The sequence below is a fragment of the Nicotiana sylvestris genome, chromosome 4 (assembly GCF_000393655.2).
Source record: "Nicotiana sylvestris chromosome 4, ASM39365v2, whole genome shotgun sequence".
Taxonomy (NCBI): domain Eukaryota; kingdom Viridiplantae; phylum Streptophyta; class Magnoliopsida; order Solanales; family Solanaceae; genus Nicotiana; species Nicotiana sylvestris.
In genome coordinates this window covers 801,281-823,152 of record NC_091060.1, presented here as the reverse complement: position 1 = coordinate 823,152, position 21,872 = coordinate 801,281, and the positions used below count along the sequence as shown (strand labels likewise).

The 21,872-nt window shown below is 37.0% G+C and overlaps 1 protein-coding gene across 2 annotated transcripts; it reads left to right on the top strand.

Moving 5' to 3' along the window:
- The first annotated feature begins 1,037 nt into the window (after positions 1-1,037).
- Positions 1,038-10,506, top strand: LOC104221155 (probable methyltransferase PMT7). Of its 2 annotated transcripts, XM_009772153.2 has the most exons (8): positions 1,038-1,434; positions 6,359-6,773; positions 7,434-7,723; positions 8,119-8,502; positions 8,698-8,944; positions 9,030-9,168; positions 9,890-10,080; positions 10,166-10,506. In XM_009772153.2, exons 1-7 carry the CDS (start codon positions 1,224-1,226, stop codon positions 10,046-10,048), a joined length of 1,845 nt encoding a protein of 614 aa, XP_009770455.1. In that variant the 5' UTR covers positions 1,038-1,223; the 3' UTR covers positions 10,049-10,080; positions 10,166-10,506. The 2 variants fall into 2 exon arrangements, with proteins under 2 accessions (XP_009770455.1, XP_009770454.1); XM_009772152.2 differs by having other exon boundaries at positions 1,050-1,434; positions 9,890-10,506.
- Positions 10,507-21,872: the final 11,366 nt, after the last annotated feature.

Below are 21,872 nucleotides of genomic sequence, written 5' to 3'. Positions count from 1 at the left end.
CCGGGGGTCTATTTGGAAACAGTCTCTCTACCTTAGGGTAGGGATTATACTGGGTTGTTGTTGTTGTTGTTGTAGTAAAATAAAAGAGTTTAAAATTGAATTATTTCGAAATTTAGAAATGTGTCATTTGTTTTAAAACAGACTAAAAAGAAAAATATCTCGTTTAATATGAAACGGAGGGAGTAATTTATTATAATTAAATGGTGGATGGTTGTATTCGCAGGAGAAATTCAAAAATAGTAGCTAGATTTACAAGTGGTCATTCAAAAATAGCCACAGTTTAAAAATAATTAAAATTTAGCCACTTTTTATTTAAAAATAAATCTGAACGAAAATACTGTTCCAAATCCGGAAAATACTCCACCATAATATACTGGAATTCAAGTATAATATAATGGAACTCCAGTATATTATACTGCAATTCCAGCATAAGTATATTGGAACTCCAATATATTATACTGGAACTATACTGGAGTTCCAGTATAATATACTGGACTTCCAATTTATTATGTTGGAACTTTCCGTATTGCAGCAAAATAGTGACTATTTTTCAATAACTTTAAAAATGTTAGTTATTTTTCAATGATTAGTCCGAAAACTGGCTGGCCCGTACTATTTTTACTGTATTCGCCCATGATTGAACTCGCCGTCAACTTCCTAATACGCAGTTGAACGGCTGCATCCGCCCTTGATTGAACTCACCGTAACTTCCTAATACACAGTTAAACGGCTGCATCCGTCCCTGATTGAACTCATCGTACCTTTAAAATTATGAAAAAAATGGAATATACCATTTGCTAAAATTTTGTGTAGTAACTTTTATAATTAAACTGCATATTATGTTAAAAATACTATTCAATTAAACCCATAGCTCAAAAGCTACATCCACATACTACTAGTTATATCAAACAGAGAACGAGGGAGCAATGTGTAACACACAGTAACTTTAGGGAAGGCCTTCATAATTAAAAGGCTTAAATTATTTTTTCTTGCCTTTATAGAAACCTTAAAAAAGGAAAATAAAATTATGTTATGTTAAAAATGGAAATTTCACTCATCATTTCCACTTAAGCTCTGAACACACACAAAATCTGAACTCTCTCGATCTCATAGTATAAACACTATCTTTCCTTAAGCTCTTTTCTTGATCATTACCATTCTAAGTCACTCTACAGATCCAAGATTTTAGTGTATATGTAATATTTTATTTAAATTTCTTAAACATGGGATCTTGGATAAACATGAGGGCATTTGATTGGAATACAGGGCAAACAATTATGATAGCCCTTTTGGTAATGGTAGGATCTTTTTATACTGGCACACTTTTTGGGCAAAACCCATCTTTGTATTTGCCTCAACAAGAGCAAGAACAGCTTCAACAGCAACAACAATTGTCTCTTGCTTCTAATTTTAGTTCCTCAGAATTTACCTCAGGTTTTTACTTTTATTTGTCTCTCTATTATTCCCTCAGTTCCAATTTATGCATCGATATTTGATTGGTTATGGAATTTAAGAAAGAAAGAAATGCTTTTGAAAATTGTGGTATGTGCCTAAAAATTATGTAAAATAGAAAATTTAAAGCTAAATTGTTTCTAAATATAAAAATGTATTTTTTTGTATAGACTAGAAAGAAAAGTGTAGTAACATGTAGTTTGAAACTTTTGAGTCTTAATGAGGATGATGCTGAGAGTATTTGATTTATAGTGGAAGCAAGTTTTGTTCTTTATCAGATCGGTATCAGCTTCACATTTTCTCACCGGGTGCCAGAAAGAGAAATAGGATCTTTGTTGTGCAAAGTTATTGTATTTCTTTCTTTCTTGTTAGCTAATAACATGACGAGAAAATTATTTAGAGTTGCATAGACAATGGGTGTTTTTTTGGGGGGAGGGGGTATAAAGGCAGAAAATGGATTTTCTGCCTTAGAAAATCCCATGTGGGCAAGATGGCCTTTGAGCGCATTATACCAAGCCTGAGGAGCTTGCTTCAGGCCATAGATTGCCTTGCGCAACTTACAAATATGAGTTGGATTATCAACACAAGTAAAGCCTGGAGGTTGCGTCATGTACACTTCTTCTTCAAGGTCACCTTGAAGAAAAGCATTGTTGACGTCGAGTTGACGAAGGGGCCAGTGAAGCCGAAGGGCAATAGCAAGTATGATTCGCACAGTAGTGGATTTAACAACCGGACTGAAAGTCCAGTGAAAGTCAACGCCCGACCTCTGAGTGAATCCTTTTGCAACTAGTCTCGCCTTGTAACGATCAACTGATCCGTCTGCTTTCCTTTTAATCCTGAAAAGCCACTTATATGAAACAACATTCTTAGAGGGGTCATATGGAACTAGTTCCCAAGTATGGTTTTTCAGTAAAGCATCAAATTCTGAATTCATGGCTTTCCTCCACTCAGGGTGCTTTTGGGCTTGTTTGAAGGTGTGTGGTATAGTTCTGAGTAGGCTAGGTAATCAAAAATCTGTTTTGGTTTCTGGATGTTGTTCTGTGAGCGGGTGACTATACGAGTTGGAGGGGTGGGTACGTGTGGTGGAGCAGGGGGAGGTGCCATTGAAGTGATGGATTTGGAGTGTGGGGAACGACGATTGTAGACTATCAGAAATGGAGTGGGTGATTTTATAGGGGGATTGGAAGCTTGGGGTCTCACAGAAGGCTTAGGGGATGGGTTTGGGCAGCAGGGATCTTGGGGAATTGGAGTTGGAGGAGGAGTAGTACACATACCTGGAGTAGAGCTCTGTGAAGGAGGGGAATCCGCATCTTTCGCTGGTGTTGCGCCGGATATGGTGGACTGAGCCGTGTTTAGTGGAGAGAGGAGAGGAGGTATCGTTGGGGGCTGGGACTCAGAGGTTACGTGGGGGGAGGGGCGGGTGTTTTGATGAGAGGGGGCAAATCAGAAAGAGGGGAAAGGTTGGGGTGGATCTGGGTAAATCAACAGTAGTTGTATTTGTCCAATCTAACTTAGTGGGTCTAATGGTAGTATTAGAGAATAAACTTTTGAAAGGAAAATTATTTTCAAGAAATTGCACATCTCTTGATAAATAAATTTTAGAAGAAATAGGATCAAAGCACTGATGACAATGACGGGACAAAGAGAACCCAAGATATACACATGGTTTAGATTTAGGTTCAAGTTTGTTTTTAGAGTACAGTTTAAGCCAGGGATAACATAAGCATCCAAAAGTCCTTAGAGAGGCATAGTCAGGTGACTTGCCAAATAATTTTTCAAACGGGGAAGAGTTATTCAAGAGTGATGTGGGTAGACGATTAATTAAATACACATTATGGTGACATGCGAGAACCAAAAAATCGGTGGAAGAGACGCCTCATGTAAAATTGTTCTTGCAGTTTCAATAATATGACGATGTCTACGCTCAGCAAGAGCAACTCGTTGAGGCGTATAGGGTGGGGTGGAAAGATGTTCGATACCATGAAGCGAGAGATAAGAGTCAAGACTTTTATACTCTCCTCCACCATCAGTATAAAGCGATTGAATTTTGGTACCGAAATATTTTTCTGTTAAAGGGTGGAATTTTTGGAACAACTCCTTGACTTCGCTTTTATTTTTTAGTGTATAAAGCCACATGTATCTTGTGTATTGGTCAATAAAGATGCAATAATATAATTTTTTATCAAGGAACAAAACAGGAGAGGGCCTCCACAAATCACTAAAAATAATTTGAAGCGGTTTAGAGCTTTCCAAAGTTAATGTATGGAACGGAAGCCGATGGGATTTATTAGACAAACAGGAATTACAATAATGAAACTTATCTCGTTCAACAAATGGTAGCGAGAATTTATTCAAGACATAATTACGGACTCTAGAGTGCGGATGACCCAGTCTTTGATGCCAAGTGGTCAGAGAGGTTGTAGTGGTAGATATGTGAGCTTGTAGATGTGAATTGGGCCACTCATACAGTCCATGTTTCTTCCGGCCGTACACCAGCGGGGTTCGCGTTTTCAGATCCTTCACAACAAAAGAAAAGGGGAAAAATTCAATAGATGTTAGATTATCATGACATAGCTTGGATACAAATATAAGATTGTGTTTAATGGCTGGAGCACATAGAGTATGGTTTAGCTTAAAACATTATTTGATGCTTGTAACTGTGTAGAACCAGTTTGTGAGATGGGAATTTTGTTACCATCACCCATGGAGACATCCTCGTTACCGTGGTACGGTTGTAGGTTATGCGGCTCCGTTGTGATGTGATGTGTGGCACCAAAGTCAACTATCCATGGGTTAGCAGTAGTGTTGAAACCTGTGATGTAATTGGTTTAACCTCAAAGTGATTGTGTGACTTGGATCGGCAAACACTTGCAACATGGCCAATCTTGTTGTATAATTGACAACGAATAACAACAGTGGTGTTATTGTTTGGGGGATGATATTGGCTGACATTATTGGGGCGAGCATTCTGGCGCCATGGTTGAGAGTTATTGGTGTTGTTGTTGTTGTAGTATTGGCGGCGATTATTGCGATAGTTGGAGTTGTTATTTGACTTGTTGTGAGTGGCAACTGCTGCTGTGATAGGACCAGGGGTTTTCTTAGCTTCCTCATGCCGAAGAAAGAGCTCATGGTCAAGCAGCTTTTCATATAGTTCTTCATAGGTAACTGTAGTATCACGTGCCCATATGGCAGTCGAGATCTCACGAAACTCAGGGCCAAGTCCACTAAGGATTTTGACTATGAGTTCGGAATTAGTGACCGGGGCACCGGCAGTAGCAAGTTCATCTGAAAGGGACTGAATACGTTGAAGGTACTCGGTGATAGGAGTGGTGTCTTTGGTGATTCGGCCAAGTTGATCACGAAGACTGAAGATTCGAGTCTGGGACTTGTTTGCGTAGGCAGTATGCAAAGAGTCCCAAGCCTGTTTTGATGTGTTAGCAGCGACAACTGTGGAGGCTATGGTAGGGTCAACGGAAGCCATAAGGGCGTTTTGAATAAGTTGATCCTGACGGAACCAAAGTGTGTAAGCAGGATTAGGAGTTGTGTTGGTTCCAAAAGTGGTGCTCGGAATGGGGGCTGGGGTGGATCCATCAAGATGACCATAGAGGTCATGGTCATACATAAGCATGAAGAACTGAACTTTCCAAGTAGCAAAATTGTGACTGCCACTAAGTTTGATAGGTAGTTGGGAAGCGGGGTTGAACTGAACTATGGTGATGGTACCAGCAGTGTTGTCGGCAGTGACAACTCTGGTTGTGTTTCCATCTTTCGTCATTGGAGGATTTGGTGTTTGGAAATATAAAAGATCTAGCTCGTTAGAGTAGTATAGGTTCTGATACCATATAAAGACTTGAGTAGATGATGGAAAATACTGTATGAGTTTAAATACAAGATACAATAAACATCTTTGTCGAGTTCTATGTAAACCTAATAACTGATGAATCCTATCTAAATCAAAGGGATAACTCTAAATGTCTAACTATAATATCATCTTATTCTAGAAGATAAATGCAATCTAATCTAAAGAGATAAATACTAAAAACAAACTGATCAAGAACTGGTGATCCAATAGGGGGTTTGGGGGGGGGGGGGATAAGTGGAAATGGATAAGCTTTTGTGAGGAAGCTGTTAAATTTTCATTGTGGGTGGGTAAATTGGATAGAGATTTGATAATTTAGAGTTGTTTTGCTTTTTTACTAGAGCAATATGACATCCTCAATACAGAAAGAACAAATCTTTTCCTTTGTTGTTTGCTGTCTTTAGGCACTTAATCATAGTTGGTACTAGACAGAACTAAAGGTGATGTGCTCTGATCAAATTTAGGTAAATGCTGTGCCGCGCTTATATAACAAAGGTACAGCTCTAGTACTTCCCTATATAGGAAAGACAGTGAGGTGGATTATTAAGTGCTTGGCTTCTATAATTGCTAATTGGTTTGGTTGTCATTGGGTCTGAGTATATGCTGAGTTTGGCCTGAGAATTTATCATCAGAAACTTTGATTTTATAAGGTATAAGACGATGGTTGGATCACCTTGCTTTAGAGTTTATGCAGATTAAAGTACCTAGTGTTTGATGGTGAAGCAACAGCTTTCTCTTAGGTAGTCTATCCGTTCACTGTGTGGTTGAGGCTGATAACTATTTTGTATAGCATAGCGTCTTTGATTAAAAGCTTTATATAACATTTTTGATAGAGAACAAATATGAAGTCTCATCAAGAGTCACTCGTGAACATCATTATGACACTTAGCTTTTGGGATAAGTCATGCGCTATTTGTTACACCCTTGCACAAGAGATATCTTAAACTGACTAGGAGTGCCGAAAATATAGAGAGCGCACTGACTATACAATGACTTATTTTATTGGGTTTCAGAGAATTTTAATTCTGATTCATATTATGCATGCAGGTGCTTTGAAGTTTAAAAACAAGGTGTCTCTTTCGTATCGGGTGATACCGTTGAAAATCCCTGAAACTGGGGTAAATGTTTGTCCTTTGAAATTTAACGAGTATATCCCATGTCATGACATGTCTTATGTTAAAGAGCTAATGCCAAAACTAGATCTTTCAAGGAAAGAAGAGCTGGAGAGGCATTGTCCTTCGGTTGACAGGCGCTTGTTCTGCTTGGTGCCACCTCCAACTGATTATAAGATACCAATAAGGTGGCCGATTAGCAGGGACTATGTGTGGCGGAGCAATGTGAACCATACGCGTCTTGCAGAGGTAAAAGGTGGACAAAATTGGGTGCACGAGAAGGATCAACTTTGGTGGTTTCCGGGTGGTGGAACTCATTTCAAGCATGGGGCTCCAGAGTATATTGAGAGGTATGTATAGTCTCTTTTCTTTTTCATGTTCCCATCTGTCATTCTTGAACTTGCAGATTTTGAGAATTAATTTTTTTTCTGTCAAGAGCATATGTAAAAAAATCGATAAGGATTTATAGAAGTCTTACGCCACTCCACCTATTGCCATTGCCTTAAGGTTTAGGACTAAATGCTCACATATTCTCATACAGAACATATAAGGTGATATTTCTCTTACCAGCTGCGATGAACTTTGAGTAATCGATGGAAGTCCCTTTAGTTATTGATCTACTGGTCTTATGGTTCATGATGATCTGAATACACTATGATACATAACATTTACTAAAGCTCTTGAATAACAAGCATGCCTATCCTGATATAACTATCAGTAAATCTCTTTTGGTACTACATTGTAGTTATCCTAGAAATTCATAATTCGATATGAACAGGGAAAATATCCTTTTGCACAAGAAACACTAGGTATATAAGCTGCTAAAATATCTGATAAAAATGTTGGTGATATTATGTTTAAGTTAACAACGATATACTCTGGAAAGGGAAAAACTTTACTGAATATTTCCATTATAGTCATCTATTTCTTCTTAGGTTTGAGTTAGTGTCAATCTTGTGTCGACCTTTGCATTTATGTATCTCATTAATTTAGTTATTTCTTCGGCGCAGGTTAGGAAATATGACAACTAATGAGAGAGGTGACTTGCGTTCTGCAGGGGTATTTCAAGTGCTTGATGTTGGTTGTGGGGTTGCCAGTTTCTCCGCCTATCTTCTTCCTTTAAGTATAGAAACAATGTCCTTTGCTCCCAAAGATGGTCATGAGAATCAAATTCAGTTCGCTTTGGAACGAGGAATTGGTGCTATGATATCTGCTTTAGGAACAAAGCAGCTACCATATCCTAGTAACTCTTTTGAGATGGTGCATTGTTCCAGATGTCGAGTTGATTGGCATGAAAATGGTGAGCGTTGTCTTCACTATATAAGAAAAGATTAAACTTAGATGTGTTGCTGCTATTTGAAATAGGCCTATTTTTTCTCCAAGTTAGACCAGTGAACCGATAGGGGATTTAGGTTTTTTATTTCATGGAGTAAAAATGCGGCTCTCATCATCAATAAACTCTTGAAACTCTTCCTAAATGTTTGGCTTTTACACCCTGCATATTCATTGGCTATCGGAAACAGCCTCTCTACCTTCACAAGGTAGAGGTAAGGTCTGCATACACACTACCCTCTCCGGACCCACATATGGGACCGCACTGGGTTTGTCGTTGTTATTATGTCCTGCATATTCGTTAGTGACACTCTTCCTAAAAGAAGTTACTGTGTTCATTTTTTTTCCTGGGTGTTGGTGCAGATGGTATTCTACTCAAAGAAGTGAACCGCCTATTAAGATCAGATGGATATTTCGTCTATTCAGCTCCACCAGCTTATAGAAAGGATAAGGATTTTCCACAGATATGGGACAAATTAGTAAACCTGACTTCAGGAATGTGCTGGAAGCTCATTGCACGGGAAGTTCAAACAGCAATATGGATTAAGCAAGAAGATAATTCATGTCTCCAGCATAACGCAGAGGAGAAACTCGTAAACATATGTGATTCTCAGGATGATTTTAAACCATCATGGAAAACACCTCTGAGGAACTGCATTACCCTAAGTGACACATCATCTAATACAAAGAAACTACCGCCTCGGCCACAACGTCTTTCAGAGTATTCACAAAGTCTTAGTCGGCTAGGTTTGTGAATTCTATTCCTTTGTGCAGTTATATTAATAAAGAAATTATCCTGTTGGCTCAGTTGTTTAGTTTTGGCAACAATCTTAAAATGCCTGAAAATGTAATACGGTATTGATCGTGAAAAGTTCTTATATTGAGCTTTCATCTTTGAGTAACTATCATTAGTTGTGACATGTTATAATCTATTCTCTGTAGGTATTGATCGTGAAAAGTTCTTGGCGGATACAATTTATTGGCAAGATCAAGTTCGCCATTACTGGAGACTGATGAATGTAGAAGAGAAAGAAATACGTAATGTAATGGACATGAGTGCTTCCCTTGGTGGATTTGCCGTCGCCCTCAGTACATGGCCTGTCTGGGTGATGAATGTAGTTCCTGTAACGATGAACAACACCCTTTCTGCCGTTTATGACAGGGGTCTTATAGGCACTTTTCATGACTGGTATGGTGTTATTTAATAGCTTATACTTTATACAGTTCTAATCTAGTTAAAGGGTGCCATAACGATGCAATACTGGGATTTGTAGGTGTGAGCCATTCTCCACATACCCACGCTCTTATGATTTATTGCATGCCAATAATCTTCTCTCTCACTACAAAGGCCGTGAAGAAGGTTGTTTGGTCGAGGATATCATGCTGGAAATGGATCGTATTATACGACCTCAGGTAAGCATATCGCATTCAGACTTTTGAGGCTTATGAGATTACAAAATGTCAATCAATTCATAAGCTGAACACCTGATATTTCATGGAACCACACTCTTATTGCTTGTGCGTTCAAACATGATATTTCACAAGACGTCCGTTCCTTGTATAGAAGACTTCTGCCAAAAGATTAATGTATTCTTAAAAAGTAGTAGCATTTAAAGGTATCTTCACCTTTACATCAGTTCACAGAAATGCTGAATGCATTAAACAGGCATCAGACTGTGAGCAAAGAATTGGAAGTGAAATAGAAGCAAAACTCAATTCTCCATAGGAAAACAGAAATATACGGGATAATCATAAAGCAAGATTATTATTAGTTTCATGCTGCCTTAGTGAAGGGGAACCTTGGAACAACGGTGATGTTGTCTCCTTGTGACATATAGGTCACGGGTCCGAGCGGTGGAATCAACAATTGATGCTTGCATCAGGGTAGGCTGCCTACATCATACCCTCTTGGAGTGTGGCCCTTCCCCGGACCCTGCGGAAACGTGGGATGCTTTGTGCACCGGGCTGCTCTTTATGCTGCCTGTGAAAGGGAGTCCATCTTTCAGAATATACACTAACGAATACAAAGTTTCTGATTGTCATTGTTCCATAAACCTTAACACAATCTAAAACTATCCTATGCTCGAAGTTTCAACTATGATCAAACTCAATTTTGTCGTCAACTGATGTGCAGGGATTTATCATTATCAGAGATGAAGAAGCCATCATATCGCGTATACAAGTTCTTGCACCAAAATTTCTTTGGGACGTCCAATTACATTATCTAGAAGACGATCAGAGAAAAATGGGACCAGTCTTATTTTGCCGGAAAAGGTTTTGGGCCATTGTGTAATGCAGTTTTTGCATTATGTTTGTCACTGAAAGGTGATTTCTAAGTATCCATGCTAATTTCTTCAAACTTAGTTACTGGATAGTAGTGAATCAAATCTGTATATCTCATCAAATGCAGTTAACTTTTTCACCAGTCTGCATGCCATTATATACAACAACAATAACAACAACAACAACAACAAAGTAAAAATTTCATAAGTGGGGTCTGAGGAGGGTAGTGTGTACGCAAACTTTACCTCTACCGTGGTATGGTAAAGAGGCCGCTCCCGATAGACCGATGCCAGGATGTAGTCTTTCTTTTTGCCCGCTTTGATCTCTTTTTGAGTTACTGTTTTGTTTGGAGTAACAAAGTTGTAAAATTTATATGAGAGAACAGCTACTTCAATGTTGTAACATAGAGGACAGTGAATTCTTTGTCACCATAAAGAATTAGAAATGCAAAATATTAGTTCATTGTAATTACATTTATTTCCATGTGGTATTCATGACCTCGTCTTTGCAACATTATTAGCGTAAAATCAGCAAAACAAATCTTAATTGCTGTTATTGGTCATCACTCTCAGATTTGACGAGGAAGAATTTAGGGTTAAGGAAAGATAGAGAGGAAGTTCGAGATATTTCTAATTGATGAAGAGCAAAAAATGAACCGTCTGTTTATTACAAAACAGGGTCCTTTTGTATATATACATGGCCCAATATATATAAAGAAAGAAAAACTGACTAATGGACCTAATCTAATACACATAAATAAACAATAATTGGGCCTGGACCACATTTGTTTCAGCCCATCTCTAGACTCCCAACATCCCCCTCAAGTTGGAGGGTGAGAGAACCCCAACTTGTGAATATGGAGATGATGAGAAGGCCCACACAGAGGTTTAGTGAAGACATCCGCGAGCGGAGAAGCACTGGAAGTGTGAGATAAACTGATGAGACCTTCAGCAAATTTGGTACATACAAAATGACAATTCAACTCAATGTGTTTGGTCTGCTCATGGAAGACAGGATTGTGGGCAATGTGAATGGCGAAGATGCTATCACAATAAAGGGGAACAGGAGAAGCAGAAGAAACTCCAAGATCAGACAGGAGCCTGCATACCCAAGTGATTTCAGCCACAACCTTGTTCATAGATTTATACTCAGCTTCAGCTAAAGACAAGGAGACCACTGCCTGTTTCTTGGATTTTCACCCAATGAGACTGCCACCAAGGAATAAGCAGAAACCAGAAACAGATCTCCTGCTATCAGGGCAGGAGCCCCAATTACTGTCACAATAAGCCTGCAAGGATAGATCAGGAAAGTTCGAGAAGATGAGGCCAAGATCAGAAGTGCCTCTGAGATACCTCAATAGGTGCAAGGCTGCCTTCATGTGAGGAAGGCAGGCTGCATCATGAACTGACTAAGATGTTGCACAACAAACCTGACGTCAGGCCTGGTGTGAGTGAGGAAATTGAGCTTACCAATGAGGCTTCTATAATCTTCAGGATTAGGGAGAGGATCCCCTTCTTTAGCCTTCAACTTCACATTTAACTAAAGAGGACAGGTTACAGCAGAACAATCGGAAGAATAAAAAGTAGCTAAAAGGTCATGAATAAACTTTGTCTGATGCAGAAGAACCCTAGAAGATGTATGAAGAACTTTAATCCTAAGAAAGCAATTAAAAGAGCCAAGATCTTTAATTTTAAATTGAAGATCCAAAAAGGTCATGAGAGAAGAAATTTCAGAATCACCAGTGCCAGTCAATATAATATCATTCACATATACAACTAGAATAACCATAAAGTTGCCAAAACCCTTGGTGAACAAAGAGTAATCATTGAGTAAATGTACATAAACCCTAGAATGTAAGGCTTGAGATAACTTAGCATACCACTGCCTGGAAGCTTGCCTCAGCCCATATAAAGGCTTTTGAAGCTTGCAAACTAAAGGAGCATAGGAAGAAGAAAACCCAATAGAGAGACCAGGAGGGAGTTTCATAAAAACTTCCTCATCAAGATCACCATGCAAGAATGCATTGTTGACATCAAGTTGGAACATAGGCCAACCTTGCTTGATAGCCACAACAATTAGGTCTTAACAGTAGACATTTTGACAATAGCGGAGAAAGTCTCATGGAAGTCGACACCCTCCACATAAGTATCACCCTTTACAACTAATCTAGCTATATAACTTTCTATATTCCCATCAGCTTTATACTTTACCTTGTAAACCTATTTGCAGTCAATAGGCTTTTTGCCATGGGGCAGCTGAACAATTTCTCAAGTTTTCTTAATCTCCAAGGGCTCAAATTCCTTCCTCATAGCATCCTGCAACGCAGGGACAGTTGCTGCCTAGGAGTAGGAGTGAGGCTCAGGAATATGAAGTTGAGTAATAGAGGGAGCATCATGACTGGATGGAGGTATTAGAGAAGAAGAATGGCAGACAAAATCTTTAAGATAAGTAGGGGGATTATGGGGTCTAGAAGATCTTCTCAGAGGAAGATCAGAAGTAGGAGGATTGAAAGAATGTGAAGGAAAATCAGAATAAGAAGGAGGAGAAATAACAGGGGAGGAAGAAGTATGGGAAGGAGGAGAAGAAGAAGAAGAAGAAGAAGAAGAAGAAGAAGAAGAAGAAGAAGAAGAAGAAGAAGAAGAAGAAGAAGAAGAAGAAGAAGAAGAATGAGAGGAGGAAGGATAAGGGTCAAAAGTGTCTGAAGAGAGAGGAGAGGAGAGGAAAAAGTGGGTAAGCCAGCAGATGAACTAAGGAAGGGGAAAATGTGTTCTTTTAAAGTAACTTTCCTAGAGATGAAAACTGTTTTGCTAGAGAGAATATATAGTTTATATTCCTTCTTAGCAAAAGGATATCCTATAAAAACACATGGAATAGGTCTAGGATGAAATTTGTTCTTATGGGGTTTAGTATCAGTAGAATAACAGAGACACCCAAAAGCTCTAAGATGAGAGTATGCAGGTACAGTCCCAAACGACAGTTCATAAGGACTTTTCCCAAGAAGTAAGGCAGAAGGAAACCTATCGACTAAGTATGTGGCAGTAAGAATACAGTCTCCCCAGAATTGAATAGGGAGGTGAGATTGAAAAAGAAGAGCCCTAGCTGTTTCAAGCAAATTTCTATGTTTTCTCTCGACCACTCCATTTTGTTGTGGAGTGTATGGACATGAAGTCTGATGAATAATTCTGTTATCGGAGAAATAGTTAGTTCCTGAAGTACTGGACCCCAATTCAAAGGTATTATCACTTCTAATAGTTTGGATTACAGACTGAAACTAAACTATGGTAATAAAACTTTTGAGAAGGTCAAAAGAATTGCTCTTGGCACCCATTAGAGGAGTCTAAGTGTCTCTTGTGTAGTCATTAACAATGGTTAGAAAGTACTTAGAACCAATATAGATAGGTGTAGAATATGGACCCCTGGTATCTATATGAATCAATTGAAATGGTTTAGTAGTTTGTATAGAACTGTCATGGAAAGGCAGTCTTATTTGTCTTGCTAAAGGACATATAAGACAAGTAAAAGACTGTTTAGAAGAAAAAATACAACCAATATTATTCATATGTTTCATTTTAGAGAAAGGGATATGTCCAAGTCTATAGTGCCAAACAACATCAATACTGTTGACTTTATTAGGTACATCAGTGGTATTTACAGAGGATGTATCACTAGTTACAGGAAAAGAACAAGAAACAGAACTAGAGATATTAACAGTAGGAGAGTTTGGAACACAACATTGTTGGGCAACAGAAGTAGCTTGTTTAAAGAGACTGTTAAGACCATTGTCCAACCTACCAAGCACCACTGACTTCTTTAGTGAAGGGTCCTATAGAGTGCAAGCAGCCTTGGTAGACTGTACAATATAAGCATCATGGCACAATAACTTGTGAACACTAATGAGGTTATATTGGAAACTAGGAATATAAAGCACATTGTGAAGAATAAGATCAGGAAATAAGACTAGAGAACCAATATTAGTAACTTTGACTTTATAGCCATTGGGAAGGATAACTAGGTGAGGAACAGGTAAGGTTTGTATGTTAAAAAGCAAGCTTTTAATGCAGGTCATATGATCAGATTCTCCTGAATCTATTATCCAAACTATTCTATCTATTCTGCTCATCATACGTGCTCCATAAGACACTCTTTTTTTTTTGGGGGGGGGGGAGGTGGGGGAGGCAACATACCAGCAAAATTGGCAGACCCTATGAGGCTGGAACCAGGAGGGGAAGCAATGATTTGGGCTTGCTGCTGAAGTAACATTATCAGTTGGGAATACTGGTCCTTGGTAAGGCCAGGCACTGCAGATGGACTCTAAGACTGAGACACATCAGCACCACACTCCATAGTAGGAATACCATGCATTGTGTTGGATTCAAGATCAACATGAGCAGTTGATCTTTTAGGGCCCAAATTCTTTGCAGGTTTGAAATTGGAGGGAAAGCCATGCAGCTTATAACACTTGTCAATGTTGTGACCAGATTTTACAATATTTGCATACCCCAGAAAACCTAGTAGACTCAAAGGAAAATTTAAAAGGAAAATTAGGCATTGACACTGTAGTATTATGTGTTGATGTAAACTTCAATATACCAACAGTGAAGGAAGCAGAATTAGAGGGAAACTGAGTCCCAACAGATACCTACCTATGCTTCTCATAAGACAAAAGAATATTGTATACTGTACCAACAGAAGGAAGAGGCTTCATCCTTAAAATGTTACTCCTAGTTTGAATATAAGTTACATTTAGACCCATAAGGAATTGATAAGCTCTTTGTTCCTCATCCTCAGCTGATTTGGCCCCACAGGTACAAACCATTGCCCTACCAACTGAGATGGAGACAATTTCATCCCACAATTGTATTATTTTATTGAAAAATGCTATATCAAGTGACCCTTGAGAAATATAGGCCAGTTCTGAAGGTACAAGAGGGGGTGAATTGTTGACTATTTAAAATTTATTCGACTAACACAAGTATTAGTTGACTAACCACAACACAGAATGAATGTAAGCAGTAAATAAAAGTAAATAATACACAGCGATTTATACTGGTTCGGTACCGTTGTGGTACTTACATCCATTTTTCCTTGGGCCACAAGGGTTCCCTTAAGATCTTTGGACAAAGTTACAACACAGATGGTTTTTAATGCGTTCACCACCAATAAACAGTATCAATACTGAGTTCAAAATAGTTGACACAACTCTCTTTTATGTTGTAGATCTCCCTCTCTTTTGAGACACTGATAACTAAGGATTACAGTGTTTGAACTAAGAAGTAGATAGACTTTGAATACAATATGTATAGTTGCGCAATCTTCTTCTTGAAAGATTAGGCTTCTTATAGGAGAGAAAAGAACCGTTGAGTCTTCAGCGAAATCAGAGGCACAAGATCTTTGATTAAGGGATTTGACCCAAGGGGTGCCTCTTCGAATCTTGCTCTTTGAAGAGCCCAGATTCGATTGTGAACTTCCTTGTCACAACTTGATTTAAGGAGTCATTTACGCCGGGAGTAGCTTAATTCACGAGCGTGGTAATTGATGACTATCTTCTTAATTATAGAATCCATGATTGGCAATCTGAGTTTCCTTGATTGAGGACGAGTCAATCTGCTTCTTTTGATTGCTCATTAATGTAGTAACATTATCTTCATTATTTCCTTACTTGCTATTTCGAATCCATTAGCAATCTTGCTGAGCATCTCCATTCTTTCCTTTTTGTTTGTCCTGCAAATATAACATAAGATAATATAGTCATCATTGAAACTTAAACTTAAACCTATCAAGTTCCTTTTTCAACTCAAAAACCTTGGCACCATCAGCCTTACCATATCTCTCTTCTAATTCATTCCATATATCCTTAGCAAATTCAGAATACTCTACACTTCAAACAATATCTTTAGACAAAGAGTTTATTAGCCAAGATATTACAAGATCATTGCACCTCTGCCATTGTCTGGCTAAGGGTGACCCATCAGGAGGTCTCCCAGTAGCACCAATTATAAAATCAGTTTTATTTCTAATAGACAAATCAACTAATACAATGCGTCTCCAACTACCATAACAGGTTCCATCAAAAGGAGTGGAGACAAGAGAGGTCCCAAATACATCAGAAGGATGAACATATAAGGTGTGATAGGGAAGGATATAATCGTCCTCATGAAACACAGTACACGAACTAGTAGAAGATGTAGGGGTTTGAGTGGGATCAGAATTACCATTCGTCATATTGGCAACAGAGTAAAAATTAACTAAGATAATGAAAATACCAACAAGTATATCACTAGAATAGAGGAAAATAGAACAGGTATACCAGCCTCTTTCGCAACCAGAAAGAGAACAACCTTCAATGATAAGAAAAATGGAGCAGAAAACCCTAGCTCGGAAAACAGTCAAATTATGAAGAATATCGACGAATCTTTTAGATTAGATACAGAAAAACTCCATCGCGCTGAGAAAACCCGCCAGAAACGAAAGAATCAACCGAAAAGACCACCGAATCGACGATCACTGTCGAACTTCGAAAATTCGATGAAAACCGGCGAGGGTAGAATCGATCAGAAGTGTAACACTAGACGAGCACTGATCTGTGCTCTGATACCATGTTAATAGTCATCACTCTCATAGATTTGACGAGGGAGAATTTAGGGTTAAGTAAAGATAGAGAGAGAGTTCGAGATACTTCTCATTGATGAAGAGCAAAAAATGAACCATCTGTTTATTACAAAATCGGGTCCCTTTGTATATATACATGGTCCAATATACGTAAAGAAAGAAAAACTAACTAATGGATCTAATATAATACACATAAATAAACAATAATTGGGTCTGGGCCACATCTGTTTCATCCCATCTCTAAACTCCCAACAATTTCTTTATGCATAAGTTTTGTAAAAATAGCACGGTATAACCAGTTTTCGGATTGGTCATTCAAAATAAGTCAGCGTTTACCAAGTCAATGAAAAATAGCCACTATTTTACTGCAACAGAGACCGGTCCAGCATAATATACTGGAGTTCGGTGCACCTGTATATGAACTCCAGCATATTATGCTGGACCGATATACTTTGCTAGCTCCAGTATAATATACTGGAGACTGGAGCACCGGTGCTCCCAACTCCAGTATATTATGCTGGACCGGTATACTTGCTAGAACTCCAGTATATTATGCTGGAGTTTTAGTGTACATATGCTGGAACTCCATCATATTATGCTGGAGTTCCAACATACTTATTCTGGAACACCAGTATAATATGTTGGAGTTCAAGTATACTTATGCTGGAACTCTAGCATAATATACTGGCGTATTTTCTGGGTTTTAAATAGTATTTTCGCTCAGATTTATCTTTACATGAAAAATGACTAAATTTCGATTCCTTTTGAAATTGGGCTATTTTTGAACGATCAGTTGTAAATCTGACTATTTTTGAATTTCTCCCATAAATTTTAGTAGATAGAATTAGCCATGCTAGGAGAGAGCTAGCATGTATCTACTAGAACAGTCGAGTTAGGCACAAGTTAGTTAGGACTTCTTCGGTATACAAAAGTCTTTGTCATTACTATCGCTTTTCATTTTTTGCTGGTCTTTTCAGATTGAACTATCACCCTAACAAAACAGGGCTATATTACGATAAATAACTACATAGCGTTGAAACCTCTTCATTTGATACAGATTGAGTGTTACTTTTTTTTTTGTGGGTAAGGACTTCTTTACTCTCTTTTCAACTGTAATTTTCATTTAGTGGGACCAGCTGAATAACAACCCTAGACTATCTGGAGAAAAGTTTAGCTAAATTATGTCCAAGAAATAAAAGAACCAACTATTAGAAACCAAAAAAAAAAAAAAACATAAGTACATATCTGTAATATTTGTTTTTGAAAATTCACAAGAAAAGAAAAACAGTGAAAGACAATGCCAAAAGATGAAATGTCGCCACCCTTAAAGCTAGAGGCCGCGCCAATGGAGGCAATACCATTCATTTGATCATATGATATTAATTTTTTTTCTAATTCGTTTTGAAAACATTAAATATATTTTTATATTTGAAACCCCTGTCGATTCTAATATTCTTACATACCCGTTATGATACTCTCTCATGAAAATAACAAATACTCTTTCTATTTTAATTTATTTCAACCTTTTCGGAGTACGAGAGTCAGATGAGTGTAAATTCGAACATAAACATTTTATGTTATTTGAAATAAAATTTATATTTAAAAGCTACATATATAGATATTACTATAAGTTACAATAGCGAACAATTCAAAATATTTAAAAATTATTTTATAAAAAATATAATTAAAGCAAACCTTGCTTTGACTCCCTAAATAGTAGTAATACCTTTCATTCTTTTTAAAACTGCAGGAGTAACAGGTTCATTCTTTTTCAAACGATTTAAAATCACAATATTCAACTTATAATATGTGAAAAGTTCATCTTCTTAAATTTTATACACGTTCAAATATATTATCTTATGTGAAATAAACTGTTGTTAGGGTTAATGACATGTTGTTTACAAATATATAAATATCATATTCATATAAGGGAGAGGAGCACTATTAAATGAAGTATTTTAATTTGACATGACAAGACAAACCCCACGCTTGTCGGACATTGATATTATTACTCTCCAATCTTCCACTCCTATCTGCCGTTATGTCTTTTTTGCCAGTTCAGCTCTAGCTCTGTTTCTGCAACAAAACCAAACCTGTGGTTTCTTGGATTCTCACACTTGCCTTTTGATTAATCCCAAATGCTTGTCTTAATTTATACTAGTAGTAGTTTCTTTAATTTACGTCAAGAATTGAGTCTGCTCACGTGCATGCATGAACAACTTAGTAGCTGTAATTGCTCTAGTAGCTTTTGTAATACCAGGGGCGTACATAACCTAAAGGTGAGGAGTTAAACTGAATATGTGTTTCATAGGTTAAATTTACTACTTTATGTTCAAACCGGGTGAAATTTAGGGGGACCGAAAGGAGGCTGGGATCGCTTTTGCCGTAAAATTATATTGTATGTATAAGATAAAATTCGTTAAGCATTCTATATATTATAATTTGTATCATCTTGACACCGCCCAAAAACATATCTTAAGGAGTCAAAACCTTTGTGAGGTTGTAGTTTGGTTGTAGGTTCTATTCCCATGGCTCCACCCCTTGTTCAAACTCTTTATATGTAAGTGTTGAAAATAGAAAGAATCTAACTTATATATACCAGTAGCATAAAAAAATATTTATATTGATTAAATTATCTTATCTTCATATAATTATTTTATTTTTAAGACTACTAGTATCATTGTTTTATTAGAGAGTTACCTTTAGATATCTTTGGTATAATCCACCATTACTGATGTGTCGCTCCAACTAGACTTTATTTTTTTAACAATCTGAGTTTGTTTATCTTTGTGAATCGATAAACAAAGATTAACATGATATATATTGCAATACAATTATTCAATATGGTAATTAAAATTGCAACAAGAACAATATTTGTATTATGATTATATCTTGAATTGAAAAATTATATGCCGTGCATACCACCTCCACCTACAATGTAAACACGCTTAATTTTACCAGACACAAGTAAAATTGCTAAATATAATTGCATTCATTTCATGGAAAAGAACAAAGACATATTTCAGTTGACCAGTCAAACAGACATATAATTAAAGTCTCTAACCAGCATACTATAGCCCGAATAAATAGAGACTAAGCCATTCAAGAAAATCAAAGTAGCTAGGGAACAAATAAATAAATGTAGTACAACTGTAACTGCAGTTAGGTACAGTTTATTTAAAGCAGGTAAGACCTGAGAAAGGAAAGATAGATCAATGAGAAAGCAAAAGGAGAGGCAAAAAGAATGAGAGGAGGAGAAAGACTGATCATAGAAAGAGACTCTTTACATCAGATTGAATCACTTCTTTTCCTTTATTCAACAGCCAAAAAGTTAATACGCCTCTTTGATAATTTTTTGTAAAACTAGTAATCTTAAATATGATATGAAATTTATGAAGCTATACAAGCATGTCACAAGAATAAGCTTTAATATAATACATAAAGTATATACTATTAATAATAATTATATGTTTATTTAGTACAACTTTCACTCTCTCTATATATATATAATTCTCAAGATATTGTTTTACAGGTCTGTTTAGCTGATGTTGTAATAACACAAGTTGTACACTGCCAACATATTCTTTACCGCAAAGAAACATTGATATATCATAATTAAAACAATTAGTTAGTTGTAAACAAAAACTTTCCAGTTCAAAAGACATAGAATCTAAAATATACGTTAAGAATCACTGGAAATTTTGGATAAAATATAGACATGAAATTTGACTCAAATATCACAAAATAATAAGAAGGGGGGGGGGGGGGGGGTTGAAAGAAGAGGAGAAATCTGACCTATTTTTTTTTGGTCAACGAGAAATCTTACCTCAATGACTTGCTACTGAAAATAACCTCAACTAATTTAGTCTCAATATAATACTACTAGAGTAGGTTCGAATATTGTTTGTAGTCATTTCCATCTAAATCAGCCTCAATTTCCAAAGCTCAAGATCCAAAAAATTAATGCTTTATTATTTCTTATTAATATATAAAAAAAATTATTTGATTCGATTTATTTTGATTTATCAAATAAAAAATTTATTATAATTGTTTGATATGATTATAAATTTATATTGAGAGCTACAATTTTAATAAAAGTAGCTTAATAATCAACAACAATAATATACATATCCGGTGTATCTCCACAAATGAGGTTTGGGATGGTAGTATATATGCAAACCTTGTTAGGTGTTTGTCCTGATTTTCTTACCATAATTGATTTTCCTATTTCATGAAGGAAAGGACAACATACCATAATTGTGTTTTTCTTTTCCTAGAAGGAAAATATAATTTTTTCATATTTGGCTAATCCCTTTTCTTGTAGGAAAACGTTTAGAGTTCTATAAATTGAGCATCCACAATGTAGCCATGTGGCGCTTGAGAGTCATGTTTAGGGAGTGAACTTTACGGGACAAGTGTTAGCGTGTCACTTGTATTTGCCTCTTCGTGAGGTTGTTCTCTCGATATTTTGTACTCTCTTTTATTATAGTGGATTGCGCATCTTCGCCGTGAACGTAGGTCAATTGACTCAACCACGTTAAATATTTGTGTCTCTTTTTGGTATATTTCTCTTTATTATATGATTTATCGTCGTTCAAGGTTTGTTTTATTAACGTTCGCATAACACTTGATTTTCCGATCCTAACTTACTCCTACCTTACGAAGGTAGAAAAACTGTTTCCGAAATACCCTCGGCCAAGGAAACAAAAATAGTTTAATAATCGATTCAACAAAATTAGGTTCAGCCAATTTTTTAAGAATGATTGGAACTCCTAATCGTTAGTAAAAGAGAAAGTGGTAAAACAAGAAGTTAGGCAGACAAGTGTAAGTGCAGTGCATTATTAACACATGAAAGTCAGTGCCTCTGCACCTCTTCTTGGCATAGACCACAACTGCAATAAATCTAGGGAAGAGAGAGTTTCTTGAGACTAAATGGAAGAAAATAAAAAACTGTAATGAACTGAAAATTCTGAAACCTCAGTATAGTTAGTAAAAGTACACATCTTTGTGCAGACTATGGAAAGAAAGATCATGGGTTTTTGCCACGTGTCAAGATAACTGTGTAGTTTGAGAGACCTACCAGGGTGAGTGAGAAGGAAAGGTCATTCATTAACTCACAAGTGCAATTGTCATATCCCTCTCACATGTATTTATTTGTCTTGTCACATCAACCTAGCTAGCAACCAAGAAATGAGTAAGAGGAGACTAGAAATACAAGTTATTAG